The sequence below is a fragment of the Leptopilina heterotoma genome, unplaced genomic scaffold (assembly GCF_015476425.1).
Source record: "Leptopilina heterotoma isolate Lh14 unplaced genomic scaffold, ASM1547642v1 Lhet_292, whole genome shotgun sequence".
NCBI classification, from domain to species: Eukaryota; Metazoa; Arthropoda; class Insecta; order Hymenoptera; family Figitidae; genus Leptopilina; species Leptopilina heterotoma.
In genome coordinates, this window is record NW_025110997.1 from 237,997 (window position 1) to 256,045 (window position 18,049).

The following is an 18,049-nucleotide window of genomic DNA, read 5'->3' on the forward strand; positions in this document are numbered from 1 at the left end:
TTGCAATTATTGGTAACTTCTCCAAAATTCAATTTTATCTAAAACTTAAACTGAAATTAATTTTTAATTCAATTTTTATTAGAAAATGCTACGAGAATTCAATTATTTTAATACAAACATAGATAATTTATTGAATAATTGAAAAACAATAAATTTAATTCTGATACATAATTATATAAAAAATTTTTTAAATAATTGAATTCTTTCGATGAATTTCAATAACATTTTTAAGAATAATTACATTTTTCGAGGAATTCGATTAAAATTGAATTAAAAATAATTGAATTATTGCGAAGAATTTTATAAAAAAGTTTCAAACAATTGATTTTTTTGAAAAAATCTATGCAAATGTTGTATGCACTTTGTTGTAATGAATATTAATGTTTATGAAAATAATTGAAATTTTGCCATAAATTTTATTAAAATTTTTGAAAGTAATTCAATTTTATTACTTTTGAAAATAATTGAATTCTTGTAATGAATATTGTTATTTATGAAAACAATTGAAATTTCTAATGAATTTTATTAAACTTCCTAAAAAGAATTGAATTTTGACGCAGAATTTTGCTATTCATTTATAAAGATAATTTAAATGTTGACGAGAATGTTTTTTGAAAATTTTTGAAAATAATTTAATTTCTGTAAAGATTTTTAATAATTTGGAAAATAATTGAATTCTTGTAATGAATATTGTTGTTAATGAAAATAATTGAAATTTTGCCATGAATTTTATTAACATTTTTGATAATAATTGAATTTTATTACTTTTGAAAATAATTGAATTCTTGTAATGAATATTTTATTTATGAAAACAATTGAAATTTCCAATGAATTTTATTAAATTTCCTGAAAATAATTGAATTTTGTCAAAGACTTTTGCTATTCACTCATGAAGATAATTGAAATGTTGACAAAAATTTTTTTGTTTTAAATTTTTGAAAATAATTGCATTTTTTTAAAGATTTTTAATAATTTGGAAAATAATTGAATTTTTGTAATGAATATTGTTATTTAAAAAAATAATTGAATTTCTGTAAAGAATTTTAATAATTTTGAAAATAATTGAATTCTTGCAGTGAATATTGTTATTTAAAAAAATAATTGAATTTCTGTAAAGAATTTTAATATTTATTAAGATAATTGAATTCTTTCAAAGAATTGCGTTAAAATTTTTAAAATTAAAACCAATTTCAACAGAATTGAAATTAAAATGTTTCAAAAAAATACTTCATTAAATGATTTATAAGTAATAATTTTATGTCAGTTCTTCAATAAAATAAAGCTATTTAAAATAAATTATTGTCAGAAATAGAAAAAATGTAAGGTTCTTTTTAGAATTCGTGGTAATTTCATAGTTTATGAGGCAGACAAAAAGACACAAAAATTAAGAATTTTCTTATAAATTCTAAACATTAAATTTTTTCCAGTACTTTTGATAAAAATTCCTGACTTTTTCCTGATTTCCAAGACTTTTCACTGAATTCCCTGATTTCCCTGAACTGTGGCAACGCTGTAAGAAGAGTTGTAGGAGTTAGGCTAAAGAAGTGTGGGGGTAAAGGCAAAAAGTGAAGTAATTAAGAGTAAAGCAGGTTGAGATGAGAGAGGGCACAAAACCGAATTGGTGTTAAGTACCAAAGAAATTAAAGTAGAATTAGTAGACTTAAGAAAAAGACAGCAATGAAGAAAAAGAAGAAAAAGTCAGTAATGAAGAAAAAAAATTAGTAACGAGAAGAGAAGAAATAATTAACTATAGAGCAGAGAGAGTGAAAAAGGAATGGAAATATCGTGATTAGAGTTTGACGCATAGAACCTTAGAAGGGAAAGGAATTTAGAAGAAAAAGAAAAAGACTCGTAGGATGAGAGCAAAAGTTCAACTCAAAGGTGAAAGTTAAAGGGAAGAGGAGAATAAGAATGCGAAGACCAAACACTTGAGAGGGTAAGAAATGTTAGAAAAAAAAGTGCTGATTAATTATTTTTGTAATTACTTGCAGCACCTGACTTTCAGAGACTGTAGAAAAATAAAATAAAGCGGCGCGTGAGCGAGCGAGCGAGCGCATTTTCTGTAATCGTGTGAAAGCATGAGGTCCTCCATTCCTGCAAGGTGGCGCGAATTTAGATCGTAATCCTTTTGCTTTGCTTGGGACGGGACGGGACGCGAATTAATTAGAGTGAACTTATGGTGTTTGCCCCCCGAGAGTGCGACTCTCGGGGAATGTTTATTATTAACCTCTCTCCCTTAATTAATTGAGACTCATCGTGTTTTTCAGACGGTCATATGATCAACACTAAGTGCTCGTCGTCACACAACAGGAGGGCGTTGTGCTGCAAGATGTCCGTGGAGTTCGACAGGTTTCTCGACAGCGGCAAAAAGTGAGTAATTCAATCAATTAACATATGCATGAAAATTAATGTTAATTAGCGGAACTTTAGTCAAAAGAGAGTCCTCTTGGGTATATCATCTTGAAAAAAGAAGAAGAGGAAAAAAAAATGAAATATTAATATCATATTTTCGACACAGTATATTGATTTATGAAATATGCTCACACAAAATTTTTACGATCGCGTCATATTTGACGAGAAAGCTACAAATGGCACTCAACGGCTTACTGAAAAATTATTTTTTTTTGCTTCAGGGTGCTAAGAGCAACGGTATATTTATAAATCGAATAATTTTTTTTCTCTTAGTTTAAGGCTCGAAAAAAATTATTATCATACTTAATATGAATTATGAGATGGTGGAGATATTTTTAGTTCAGTGATAATTTATACTGGCAAACTTTGTTTCTTTGCTTCCTATTTTCTTTTTCTTTCTCTTCTTTAATTTTTGTTCTTGTTTTTGTCTCTTTATACCCTTTTTTCATTTTGTTTCTTCTTGTCTTTTTATTAAATTTTTTTTCAACTCTTTTTCGTCGCTGGAAAAGTTAAAGGATTTAAAAGGAATTCAATTATACTTATGGAAATGAACCAATTAAATGGAAAGGGAAAGAACTTGAAACGCGTATAATGATACAAGGAAAACATTTCGAGAATTTCGATTATGAAAGTTTCTTTTGGTATAAAAAGTTATTAAACTCGAATTTTCAAGCTGCTCGAGAAAATACTGTCTTTATTTCGAAGTTAACTATGCATTGCTTTTACGTGCTATAATAAAAACATGAAAAGAAGGGAACTTTTCGTGGCATTTGCTTAATAGGTTGGCAGTTAAAGAGTTAACGGACCATTCCAAGTTTCTGGCTTCGTAATAGCGTATTTTTTTTGAGATCGTATTGCTCGACGAGTAACTCGAGAGCCCTTTAAGCCATCAGAATCAGGACCGAGTTAAATGAAATTCTTTCAACGTGCAAGAATTTCTTTAAATTAAAAACAAACATTTCACTGTAAACACGATCATTATTGTGATAAATTGATCTGTGTATTTATTTATTATTTTATTTGTATTATATTAGTTGAATAATTCAAATTTATTTAAAGTTCGTAACGGATTAATGGGGAGATTTATTAAAAGGAAGAGAAATAAATGAACTCGAATGAATTTAAATTATGTATCAATATATTTATAATGTTTTAAATTTATTTTCACTTGAGATTTTATACATTAAATTAATTGAGTAATTAAATTAAATGAATAATCGAAGATGGGGAAAGGGAGATTATAACCGTAATTAAATTCTTTTTACGTTAAGTAAATCGGTGTGTATTTCGTTTCGATCTTCCCGGTATGATTTCATTCGGTTTCCGTATTATTTTATTTTTTGAAAGTGCAAAAAAAAGGTTATTAAAATATTATTGTACTGAAATATAACACTGAAATGAAGTTTCCTAATTATTTCCATAAGAAATTGGATAATAATTTTCGATGTTCTTTTATTTGTTCGGTTTGTTCAAAGTTTAGAGATTTTTCATTTGCGTGTGGATTATATTTTTTGGATGATGACTCATAAGAACAGTTTTTTTTAGATAAAATGTTAGTCATGAAAAATTGTTTATGATAACAAACTTTAAATATAAAGGGTCGCCGCACAAGTCAGGGAATTCAGGGAATAGTCAGGGAAATTAGAATTGGTTAGGGAAATCAGGGAAAAGTCATGAAATTTTATTAGAAGTACTGGAAAAAATTAAATTTATGGAATTTATAAGAACATTCTTAATTTTGGTATTTTTTTTTTGTTTGCCTCATAAACTATGAAATTGTCAAGAATTTTAATACAAACCCTTCAATTTTTTCTATTTCTGACAAAAATTTCTTTTTAAATAACTTAATTCTTGAAGGACTATCATAAAATTATTACTTAGAAATTATTTAATGAATAATTTTACTCAAAAGTTTCAAAATTAATTGGATTTCAAAAGAGTTGCGTTTATAATTTTTATAAATAGATGAACTACAAAGGTTTTAATTTGAAATTTTTAAAAATATCAATTTTTAATGAATTTAAATAGAAATTTTATAAACAACTGATTATAGGAATTCTATTATTTAAACAAAATTTTAATAAAAATTTCACAGGAATTCAAATACATACTAATTTTTTATATAATTATTCGCACCAATTCAATAATTTTTAATTTTTTAATGAAGTTTCTCCAAAGAATTCAAATATATTCAGAGAATTGAAAAAAATTTAAAATAGTTCTGAGAAATCCAATTATTTCGAAAAATTTAAATAAAATTATTTTAGAAATTCTATTATTTAAAAAAAATGTTGACAAAATTCTTTACAAGATTTAGTTAATAAACTTGCAATTTTAATAAAATTTTCCTATACAATTCAATTATTTTCAATACAATTCTTTTTAAGAATTCAATTATTTTCCCAAATAATACATTTTTTTATGAAAATTCAATTATTTAAAAATAATTTGAATAAAATTCTGCTCTAAAAATCAATTATTTATATATAAATAACAAAATTTTCCTTGAGAATTCAATTATTTAAAAAAATTTTGATAAAATGCTTTATAAATTTAAAAAATTATAATAAAATTGGTCGTAGAGTTAAATTATTTTCGTAAAATATAACATTCTTCCTAGAAATACAATTATAGTCAAAAATATTTGTAACAATCTTTGAAAGAATTCAATTATTTTCATAAAAAATAAAACTCTTCAAAGCAATTCAATTATTTAAGAAATTTTAATAAAATTCTTCCCAAGAATTCAATTCTTTTCAAAAATAAACATTTTCACAGGAATTCAATTATTTAAAAAAGAATTTTTTTTAATTCTTTGTCAGATTTTAATTATTTTTATTTTTTTAATGAAATTTCTCAATGGAATTTAATTATTTTCAAAAAGTTTTAAAAAATTCTGAGAAATTCAATTATTTAAAAAAAATTTGACTAAAATTCTTCACAAGAAATTAATTATTTTCGTGAATAATAATATTTTTCTCCGGAATTCAATTATTTTTAGAAATAAAATTCTTTACGGGAATTCAATTTTATTTATTATACAATTTTAAATATAATGATAGAAAATTGTATTTATTCTTAAATTTTTTTTAAATTCACCGAAAGAAGTGAATTATTTTTTAAAATTTTGATAAAATTCTTCATAAAAATTCAATTTTAAGAAATATTCAATTATTGAATAAATTATTTATTTTGTACGTAAATAATTGAATTCTCGAAAAATTTTCTAATAAAAATTATTGATGTTCTTCAGGGTCAGGGAAAATAAGTATTTGCTAAAATAAAATTTATTTCTAAAGTTAATTTTTGTATAAAAATTTTTTAAATTTTCTTCGAACGTTTAATTTGGTATTAAAGATTGTTAATTCCAGAGTAAATTTTACTACCTCTGAAGTAATTTAAAAAAATTCTTTTAAGAACTTTTTCTTTGGAAACAGTAGAGTTCTGGTAATTATTTTTAATAGCAAATTTTGCTATCTTTTTTGAGGAAATTTGACTAATTTTGGTTGAAATTTATTTCGAATATAGTAAAGTCCATGAAATTTAGTAAAAAAAAGTAGCGTCTTAATATTAACTTCCAATTATAATAATTAATAGAAAATGTATAGTCAAAGCATTTCTTCTGTATCGAGATATATTTTATTATGGCAAACATTGCGCGCACAGGTAAATAAAAGGGAGAGTAAACTAACAAAATTAAGTTTAAGGTTTATCTTATTGCGAGATTGGTCTCCATAAAATGTTAGTGCGTTTCGAATGCAGCGAGAAAGATCGTTGGACGGAGGCAAAAAAGAATCTCTCTCTCTCTCTCTCTCTCTCTGTATTTTTCAACTCTTATTGGTCGTCTGGTTGCAAGTGACTTGCGGCGGGCTCGTTAATTAAGGATTAGCTGGTTAATTAGCATGAACGTTTTCATCCTTTGCTCTTATATGTGTCCCCTTTCCCTTTTTCTTGTCCCTCTCTCGTTTTAACGTGTCCCTTTTACTGCTGTATGTTGTCTGTGTGCGCTCTTTTGCGGCAACAGGTTGATCTCGTCCTTGCAAAGGCAATTTATGTTTCCTTGCTTCCATAGGTCCTTTTCGTGCTAACGAACCGAGTAGACCGTTTAATTTCTCCTTCTGTGTGTTTACGTCGGTTTCACTCTTTGACGAGCATTCATTTTCCATTATATTATTATTATTATTTTCTCTGTAACAAATTTTCTTTGCTTTGCATGTTTGGACATAGTTTTAATAGTATAAAACACTCGTGGTAATTAGAATTTACGGAAACGTATTTTTAATTTTCCTCACGAGAAAATTGGGAATTAGATATTTTTCTTTTTGCTTCTTCATGAGAATATTTTTTTTTCCTTCTTGGAAAAAATTATTGTCCTTTCTAAATGAAAAGGATTTCGGTTGTAAATTTTTGAAATTCGTATTTCTTTATTTTATTTAGTTTTTGATTCGCATTTTATCTCGTCTTATTTATTCAATCAATTACATTAAAGAGCCAAAAGAAATAAAAATACCGTAACTTTTTATATCAGGAATTTTAATTAATTAGTGAAGTGAATTTTGATAATTGAATGACTTTGTTAATAAATTGAATGCAAATTGGTAATCGGAACTTTATGTAATAATTTGAGAGAAATATTTGAATTCGTTTAAGTAACACGATACATTATTTTTATATTCTCAAAATGAAAGAATATTCCGGGAAAAAATCCTATGCGATTGAAATTCAAAAATTCTTCTAAAAAAATTAATTAAAAGATTAATTATACAAAAATTAATTCATTAAAAAAATGAGTTAATTTAACTATAAATATTGTTGTAAAAAAGCCTGGTAAATTAAAATTATTTATTTGAGATTTTTATTTGGCAGAAAGAATTTTTATTGAAAGATTGAAACGAAATTAATTTTTTAAAAGATTTTTATAGTATACACTTTTTTGTTTTTTTTTGTCTAAGTGATACTTGAATATCGTATAGAAATAAAATTCCCCTTGATACACATTTTTCTCTCCCCAAAAACAAAATTCTAATGTAGACAAATAAATTTTACGAGGTCGTAAAAAATTTTGATGCGTTTGTCGGTTGTACTTTTCCTCGGGAGCTTTAACTTTTAAGGCACCTTGTACATTGAAACTAACACGTGCATGTTTAAGTACCATAAAAGAAACTCTTTGCTTTATCTGATGTCAGACTTATTTTTTATAGATTTCCTGATTTTTTTCTTATCCCTTCTCTCTTTTTCTGTTTTTTTCTCTTTTTCTTTTTTTTTCTTATTTTTCTTTTTTTCTTTTTCTTTTTTTCTTACTCCATTGAATGGGGTAAGCAGACTCCATAACTCGTGACTTATCTGACCGCCAGTCGATAATGCGTATCGATGTCTTTCGATAAGCAAATGATTGCTCGTTTGTCGGATGCCAAACACTTCTTGGCATTAATATTTTTCCCAGTAGAGAAATCGTTAAATGAGACGCCGATAATGGCTATAGTCTAATAGTGACGAACGTTTATTGCTCCTACGATTTCTCCGTTTAGTAAAAAAAAAAAGAAAGAAAGAATTACAGAACAACGTTGTCTTGAATTCTGATAAAATCGCTGTTGTTAAAATTAGCCTTTCAAGATTAGTAAACGAGAAATCTTGAATGCTGATTTGTGGTTAACTGTAAGGATCTTCTCGTTATATTCAACAAGTTTTTTTATATACTTTTTTTTTACATGAAAAAAAAGAAATTCAATGTCCAAATATAAATTCTAAATATGTGATTAATCCAAGGAGAAAACTTACTAACTCAACACTTACGTAAGAAATTAATTTATCACATTTAACTTGAAATGATTTCACTAAAAATTTATCTTTCCACTTGATAATTAATTATGAAAATGAATAATGTATGACTGTGATGAACATGATTCAAAAAAAGAGTAACTATTTTCGATGCTTGTAAAATATATTTTAGCATTTAAATATTCTGATTTTTATCTTTATTGCGTTGTGAGAAAAAAAAAGAATTGAAAAGTGTATATTTTTTTAATATTCTTCACACTTTATATGAATCGAGAAATTAGAATAAAAACAAAGAGTAACAATTTTTAATTGAGATTGAAATTTAAATACTTTGTTATACTATTAATATTCGTGCAGAAAAAACTTGACATTTCGATATCAGCTTCGGAGGAATTATTTATTTTTGCTTCAGGAAACTATTTATTTTGTATCGCAGAAGTAGAAAAGTAATTGAATGCAATAAAAAAGTACGGTTGGAAGAAATTTTATTAAATACTTTTGATTGAATATTCCGAGAAGATTCTTTTGTATTTTGAATAGATTAGTCGTTTATCTTTAGTTGCATCGCTTTTAGATATTATTTTTAAAAAATAAAGTGTGTGTTCGATTTTCTAGTCTCATTCTTTGTGAATGCACGTAATATGGTGAATTATTATTGAAGATAACAGAAAGTAACTGTTGCGATAAAGGATTGCTTAAGTATTATTAATGATTAAAAAGTTGGAATGTTTCGTTACTGGACTTTGGAAATTTTTCCTTTTTTTCCCCGTCGATTTTTATTATTATTTTTTTTTACATCGTGAAATATAAAAAGTCCCCAGTATCTTGGGGACGATGAGCTCTTTCTCCATGAGATTTCGCCCCCCTTTTATAATTACCACGCACCTAATACCTTAACCGGTTTCAAGACATGGTTAATAACATCTTGATAACAGTTGCAATCGTTATGCTTCCATAACGATGGGACTTACTTCAAACGAAGCGAAAATTTGTTATCAATTTGTTATTACCGCCCGGGGTATGGGAAAAGTAATTATTTATTTTACCTCTTATGATTTTTAAATCGTGAACACTGAAATGAAGTTTCTTAATTATTTCCATACACTGAATTGGATAATAATTTTTTGTGTTCTTTTATTTGTGGTTTGATAAAGTTTGGAGAGACTTTGCATTTGAGGGTGAGATTATTTTTTTTTCTGTAATTTGGATGAGGACTCATGAGGATAGTTTATATATATTTTGAAAAATTTTAATTTCTATTCGGTAGAAATTGGTTTTAATTTTAAAAATTTTAACGCAATTCTTTAAAAGAATTCAACTATCTTAATAAATATTAAAATTCTTTACAGAAATTCAATTATGTTCAAAAATTAAAAAAAACATTCTCGTCAACATTTCAATTATCTTTATAAATAAAAAGCAAAATTCGACTCCGAAATTCGATTATATTCAGGAATTTTTATAAAATTTATTGTAAAATTCAATTATTTTCATAAATAACAATATTCAGCACAAGAATTCAATTTTTTTTCAAAAGTAATAAAATTCAATTATTTTCAAAAATTTAGAATAGCATTTGTAAATAAATTTCGAAAAAATCAATTATTTAACAAAATTTTTATACAATTCTTCACAAAAATTCAATTACTATTATTAATAATAAAATTTTTCATAGAAATTTAATTTTTTAAAAAAATTTTTGATAAAATTTTAAGCAAGAACTCAATTATTTTCATAAGTAATAAAACTCATCCAAGAATTTCAATTATTTTTTATTAATTTTTCCAATTAAAGTTTTCCACAAGAATTAAATTATTTGAAATTATTTCGGAAAAATTAATTATTTAAAACAATTTTTATAAAATTTTTAAGAAGAATTCAATTATTTACAAAAATATTAGAATTTTTCATAGGAATTCAATTATTTAAAATATAATTTGTATAAATTTTTTCGATAAAATCAAATGTTTTAAAATTTGGCGTTAAAGTCTTTGCAGTAATTCAATTATTTTCATAAATTTTAGAATTCTTTTCAGAAATTTCATTATTTTCGAAAATAATAAAATCATTCTTAGGAAAAGTTAATTATTTAAAAAAATTTTAATAAAATTCTAAATCTATTATTTTAATAAACTTTCCCAAAAAAATTCAATTATTTAATAACAATTTGGACAAAGTTCTACAAGAATATTAAATTATTTTCTAAAATAATGAAAATTTCACAGAAATTCAATTATTAAAAATTAAATTTGCATAAATTTAAAAAAAATTAATTTTTTGAAACTTTTTTTATAATATTCTTCGCAATAATTCAATTATTTTAATAAATAACTAAACTCATTGCAGAATTTCAATTATTTTTAATACAATTTTAATTGAATTCCTCGAAAAAATGTAATTATTTTTATGAATGTTATTAAAATTCGTCGATATAATTCAATTATTTTCAAAAAATATAGAAAATATTGTCAACATTTCAATTATCTTTATAAATGAATATCAAAATTCTTCGACAAAATTCAATTATTTTCAGGAATTTTAATAAAATTCATTGCAAATTTCAATTATTTTCATAAATAATAGTATTTATCACAAGAATTCAATTATTTTCAAAAGTAATAAAATTCAATTATTTTCAAAAATTTTAATAAAATTATTGGCAACATTTCAATTATTTTTAACAAAAATTTGTCTCAATTGAACGATTTTCAATATTCTAATATTTTAATAAAATTTCCCAAAAGAATTCAATTATTTAAAAACAACTTTGACGAACTTCTACAAAAATAGTAAATTATTTTCTAAAATAATGAAAATTTCACATGAATTCAATTATTAAAAATAGTATTTTCATAATTTTTTTCAAAAATTATCAATTGTTTGAAACATTTTTATAAAATTCTTCGTAATAATTCAATTATTTTGATAAATAATAAAACTCATTGCAGAGATTCAATTCTTTTCAAAACAATTTTAATCGAATTTCTTGAAAAATGTAATTATTCTAAAAATGTTATTGAAATTCATCGAAAGAATTCAATTATTTAAAAATTTGTTTTTAAAATTATGTGTCAGAATTCAATTGTAAGAAACTGTCAATTATTCAATAAATTATTATCTATGTTTGTATTTAAATACTTGAATTTTTGTAGCATTTTCTAATAAAAATTGATTTCAAAATTAATTTCAGTTAAAGTTTTAGATATAATTGAATTTTGGAGAAGTTACTAATAATTGCAATTTTGTAGGAATAATTGAATTAATTTTGTAAAGGTTTCAAATTAAAAGTTTTGAAAATTTAAATTATTCATACTTTTAATTAAAAATTCTATGGAATTAACCGAAATTTCGTAAAATGGAATTGTAAACAAATGATTTTGAAAATTGTCAAAGAACTTTTTCGAAAATTAATAAAAATAATTGATAATTGATTTAAAGAATAATTTTAGTTTAAAATAATTCTAGAAAATAATAATTGAATTGAAATGATGAAAATAATTTTCAGGGAGTTACAGTAACAATATTTTTATATTATAATATAAAATAATGATTTTATCACTCGGTCATCTTTAATTATTATAAAACATGAAGAAATTGATTAATCCGAGTCGAAGACTCGGAGTAATCCATTTCTTCATGTTTTAAGTTTTAGAATAATATTTTTATAAGTTATTGAATTTCAAAAGGTTTGAATTCGAAATCTCGAAAATCTTAGTTAATGATTAAATATTTATTTGAAAATGAAGTTATTGGTGTTCATGAATAATTTTACAATCAAGGAAATTCGTAAATAAATGTAATAGAACATTTTTTTGAGGATCTAATCATTTTAGAGTGAATGGCAGAATTTTCTTTAGAATTTTCTTTTTTACGGAAAAATTGAAAATTTTGTCTGGAAATCAGGGAAAAGTCAGGGAAAAACAAAATTAAAATTTTTGTTACAATCCTGTGAGTGGAAAATAAAAGTTATTTATGGCGAGTAGACGAAATATTTTTCTCATGAAAAAAAATACTTTTCTAAATATGCAAAGTTTGAAATGTATAATGAAAATTCTGTTTGGATAGAAATGTTAGATGAAAATTGGTTAGTTTATCCAATTAGGGTTAGTTTTAGATAGGGATTATTTTATAGAACTAAAGAGGAATAAAAATGTTGTGTAAAACCACTTATTAGGGGGAGAAATTCTCTTGGTGATTTGACGTAATTTAGAGAACGTGTTATACGTCTCGATTTACATTTTCGATCGTCTACGTGCAGAACTTGGTTCTCTCTTCTTGCAGTGATCGCAGAAGTTTGTTGGATCGTTAATGGATCGCGTTTACATGATATACCCACTAGGCGGACCCCATTTCTCAAGTGAAGTTATTTGCATTTACACGATATGCTCGTTGGAAGTCTTAGACGTCAGGGTTGAAATGAAGGGTGGCGGAAGTGATTTCAACTTTGAAATATACGTAGAGACGTACACGCACTCGGAAATCAATCCGACAGAGAGACAGACAATTATTCCATTCAATTTAAATACTCATTAAATTCTCAGTCGGCTTTTTTGCATTTTAGTTGATTTGGCAAAATTTTCTATTCGAGTAATTTATTCTAATCTAATTCTTGAGGGGTTATTAGGAGAATGAGTTTTTTAATTAGTTGTTTTATATACAGAGTTTAATGTTGATTTTACTCTCGATTTTTTGTATTTACGTTTTTGGTTCTCTTGTGGTGGTTTTTTTCTTTTTCTTATTTGTTTTGAATACACAAAGTAGTAAAAAGCTTGTTGATTAGAGGACATTTGAAAAATATTGTCAATGAGGGTAATTCGATTCCTTTTCGAATTTAGTTTCTGTTTGCTTATAGAGAGTCAAGTGGCAAGTGTCGAGCCGAGAGAAAATATTATTTTTGACGCGCACATTCGACGCCTAGAGAAGCAAAACTAATGGTTATAACATCTGACTTGGTCCAATTATTGTTTTCCTTTTCTCTCTCACGTATACTTGTTGTTTCTTTTTCTCTTTTTTTTCGAAATACCTACCTGTAGCTTACACGCCTCTAGACTATCTCTGTTGAGTTTGAAGGATCTCTGAGACGATTCTCCGCCTCGCAAGAGAGGTAGTACAGGTGGATAACAAGAAGATGGATGACTCGAGGCAATCAGTCAATCACAAACAACGCGAAAGGGTTTACTGAGATAATAGAACGAATGCCCCCCTTCTTTATATAAAAGAAATTCGAAGGAATTGTTGAAAAATAATTTTATTTGGTAGAGAAAAAAAATTAAATGCGCATAATCTGATGATTTTTAATTAACAAAAGAACTGTTTTTTTTTATTTACGCATACAGGCTTCGCACTCGTTTACTAAAACCTACTATTTACTACTTTTTTTACGTTATGCTACTATTTACTACTTTTTTACGTTCTGCTACTATTTGGGTACTTTTCTTTAGATTTCAGACACAAAAAACTACTATTTCTGTTTTTCTTAGAATTTCCACTACTTTAAATTCGCTAATACTAGAAACCAAAAAACTATTCTCAAAAATTATAATCAAATTCTTTAGAACGATTCAATTATTTTCAAAAAATATTCGAAATTGAATTATTTTCAATATCTCGTACTTTTACAAAATTTCACAAAAGAATTCAATTTAAAAAAAAATGATAAAATTCATCCAAAATTCAATTGTTTTCATAAATAATAAAATTCCCACAGGAATTCAATTAATTTAGGATAGCATTTTCAAATAAATTTCGAAAAAATCAATTATTTAACCAAATTTTTATACAATTTTATTCTTCACAATAATTCAATTACTTTCACTAATAATAACAATTTTCATGGAAATTCAATTTTTTAAAAACAATTTTAATAAAATACTAAGCAAGAATTAAATTATTTTCATAAATAATCAAACTCATCGAAGAATTTCAATTATTTTTAATACTATTTTAAATTAATTAATAGAAAAATTCAATTATTTTCAGAAATAAAATTTTCCACGAGAATTGAATTATTTAAAATAAAAGTTTCATAATATTTATTATAGTTTGAAAAATTTAATTATTTCAAACAATGTTTATAAAATTTTTATGAAGAATTCAATTATTTACAAAATTAACAAAATTTTTCATAAAAATTCAATTCTTTTTAAATATTATTAATAAAATTTTTCGCAATAATTCAATTATTTTCATAAATAATAAAATTCTCTGGAATTTAATTATTTTTGAAAATTTTAAGGAAATTTTTAGCAACTATTCAATTATTTTCATAAATAACAATATATTCATAACAAAAATTCAATTATTTTGAGGCATTTTAATAAAATTCTTTGCAAAATTCAATTATTTTCGTAAATAATAACATTCATCACAAGAATTCAATTATTTTTAAAAGTAGTAAATTTCTACTTCGAAATTCAATTATTTAAAAAAAATTCTAATAAAATCGTTCGCAAGAATTCAATTATATTCATAAATAATTAGTATTCTTCTCAGGAATTCAATTATGTTTGAAAATTTTAATAAATTCTTTTGCAACTATTCAATAATTTTCATAAATAATAAAATTCATCGCAGGATTTCAATTATTTTTAATACAATTTTACATGATTTGCTGAAAAAATGTAATTGCTCTTAAAAATTTAATTTCAATTCCTCGAAAAAATCAATTATTTAAAAAAATGTTTTTTCTTAATTTTTTGAAAGAATTCAATTATTTACAAAAATATTAGAATTTTTTCACAGGAATTCAATTATTTAAAAATATTTTAATAAAACTTGTCCTAAAGAAATCAATTATTTAAATAATATTTAAATTAAATTTTTTTTAAAATAATTCAATTGTTCTTTTAGAGTTTAATAAAATTCTTTCCAAGAATCATAAATAATAAAATGCTTCTTAGGAATTCAATTATTTTCAAAAAAAATTTAATAAAATACCACACAGACATTTAATTATTGTCAAAAATTTTGATAGAATTCTTTGTAAAATTTAATTATTTTTAAAAACTTTTCGTAATTCAATTATTTTCAATATCTTCTATTTCCATAAAATTTCCAAATAGATTTCAATTATTTAATAAATTTTTTGTAAAAATCTTCGTAAAAATTCAATTCTTTTCAGGAATAATAAGAGTTTCTCATCAGGAATTCAATAATTTAAATTAAAATTTGCATAAAATTAGTCGAAAGAAATCAATTCTTTAAAAATTTTCATAAAATTCTTCATAAGAATTAAATTATGTTTATATAAATATTTAAATTCTTTTATGAATAACAAAATTCGTTGCAGGTCTATTCAATTTATTAGCAGGATAAGAAAGAAGTAAATATTTTGGATGAAAATTATGAAAAAGTCAGAAAAATAAAATATAGAATGGAATTTTTGTCAGTTTTGTGAAGTTTTTAAAACGAAGTTTCTTTGGTCATCAATTTTAATTTTTCGATAGCTACATTTTTACTAATCTTTTTAGTTTGAAAGCTACTTTTAGCTACTCTTTTAAAAAATTAATTATCAAGTGCAAAGTCTGTACGCATTTTTAAAATCATTTATTCATTGAAAAATTGAGTTCATTTATTTATGAGAAAAAATAAAATTGCTGTAAAACTCTACAAAAATTTAACCCTGAATAATGATAGAATAAAAAGTTGCAATTTATCGTTCCTCATTTGCATGTTTGCATATACGTGAAATTATGATGGAAAAATATTATCGTATATACATTTGGGTTGTATTGGATTTCGTGAATGAAAGAGTCCGAAAAGATACGGTTAAATATTCATGTATGAGCAGAGGCGACAATTTTTTTTACTGGTTTGCGGTATTTACGTAAAAGTTTTTTTTTGTGTTTACACGGTCGTTTACACGACACTCTATGTGCTTGCAAAGTTAAAGTTTTGCCTTTTATGTGTTTTCATCACTTATTGATATAAACATGGTGCGAGCCACTTGACAATCAACACCATGGGAATATAATTTCGATGTATATAGTTGGTTGGAAATATCTTTTATTCCCAGAACGTTTCGTTTCCGTTTTTTCAGCAGAGTTTCTATATTTTAACGTACACACACATATACGTTGACGGAATTAATGCAAGATTTAACTTTGATGTCTGAAAGAGATAAACTGCGGTGTAGGAGAAAAAGTTAGTTCTGCATAGAATCGGGAAAAATTTTCTCTATATTTACCCACATTTCTAGTATGGATTTTGAATAAGAATGAATGATATAAAAATAGTAGTAATAATTTGAACAAAATTTAATTTAAAAGAAGTATTTTTTTCTTTGGCTGGAAATATTCGTTGATTCTTTCATTACTTTGACTGTTTAGAGTATAGGAAAATAAAGTTTGAATTGAATTTTTTTCGCGTCTTTGAGATTAGAAAAAAAAATGCTTTGATAATTTTAAGAAAGGAAGTGGAGAAATTTGTTTTTTCGTAGAATTTGATTGGCCATCAGAGAGGTGAATCCTTTTGTAAAGTGGACGTATATTTAAGTGTGCACAATGGCATAGTTGTGTTGTCTGAATAGGAAAGTAGAGGGAATATAGGAAGAAGGATTTTTCTCTTTTTTTAGTGGTAGGGAGAGAGAAAGAGGGGAAGAGATGAGGGAACAGCTGGTCCAGAAGATGATTCAATCCGTACTTGGGCATATTCGATGACGAGACGGCAAGACAGAGGGGCAAAAGTGTCTCAAATGTCGGATGCGGGCGAATCTTATTACAATCTTTGTTGGCTCCTTATAGTAATTTAACCTTTTCATTGCCAAAATTTCTCTCCCTAAATGAAACTTCCACTTTTATTTCGTAATTTCTTTTTATAGAATTTAAGTTTTTTTATATTTTTAAATATCTGTTCTTTGTATGGCATTTTTTATATAGCAGTTTTTTTTAATCGCTGTTAATTAGTTAATTAGGGGTTCAATTTACACAAATTGGGATTAAACACAAGGATCTTAATTTCTATGTAGTAAAATTTTAAATATAAAAAAATGAGTCGGTTGTCGGTTATTATAGAGAGAACGGAGAAGTAAAATGGAATTTATATTCAAGGGACATGAAATGGCTTTAGTTAATTTGTGATACGTATTTTCGATGGGCTCTCTTTTTATTCTTTTCAGACACTAATTTGATGTTTCCTAACGGTAGACTCATTCTGATTAAGCTGTCAATCTCGAGATTAATATAATAAGGAGCGAGTCGTTCCTCTGCTTTTCAGTTTTTATCTTCTAATTATTTTTTATTTACACGAGTAATTTACTCGCACTCGATCATTCATTCCATTGAGTCAAGATTATTCCATTATTATACGCTGTACTCTGAAGGTTTTTTTTTACATTTCTCCTGATTTCTAATGAAGGATTTCTGATGGGAGATTTTTTATTTATCATTCAGGTTCGTTAATCTTATGTCTTTTTTTGTCTTCGCTTGATTTTATAGTAAATCAGCTTTTTTAAAATTATTTTTAATTCTATTTAAGAAAAACCCCTCCTGCAGGGCTCGAACAAGGTCCGTAAATCCCGTAAAAGTCTGTAATTTTGCTTCTTCGCAAAAATTCAATTATGTTCAAAAAAAATTTTTAAATTCTCGTCAAAATTGCAATAATTGAATTGATAATGATTTTATCACTCAGTCATGTTTGACTCTGATAATAATTGCCAATTTTTCCAAACATAATTCAATTATTTCAAAAGAATCGTTAATTTTTCAACTCTCCAAACTAAATTGAGAGAATTTCATTTTTAGAGGAAATTGACATCGATATTCCGGTGACATTGACTTTATTGAAATTTCAACAGATAAATGACAAGTAGAAGTTTCTCCGACATATGTACGGACACATATATATATATATATATACGAGA

At 24.9% G+C, this 18,049-nt stretch overlaps 1 protein-coding gene across 2 annotated transcripts in view; it reads left to right on the forward strand.

Moving 5' to 3' along the window:
- Window positions 1-18,049, forward strand: part of LOC122504358 (fringe glycosyltransferase) — a 199,878-nt gene that overhangs the window by 22,225 nt on the left and 159,604 nt on the right. For both annotated transcript variants that reach the window (XM_043615431.1, XM_043615432.1), the window contains exon 4: window positions 2,268-2,370. In XM_043615431.1, coding sequence (XP_043471366.1) covers window positions 2,268-2,370 — 103 coding nt within the window. The remainder of the gene's footprint in view (window positions 1-2,267; window positions 2,371-18,049) is intronic.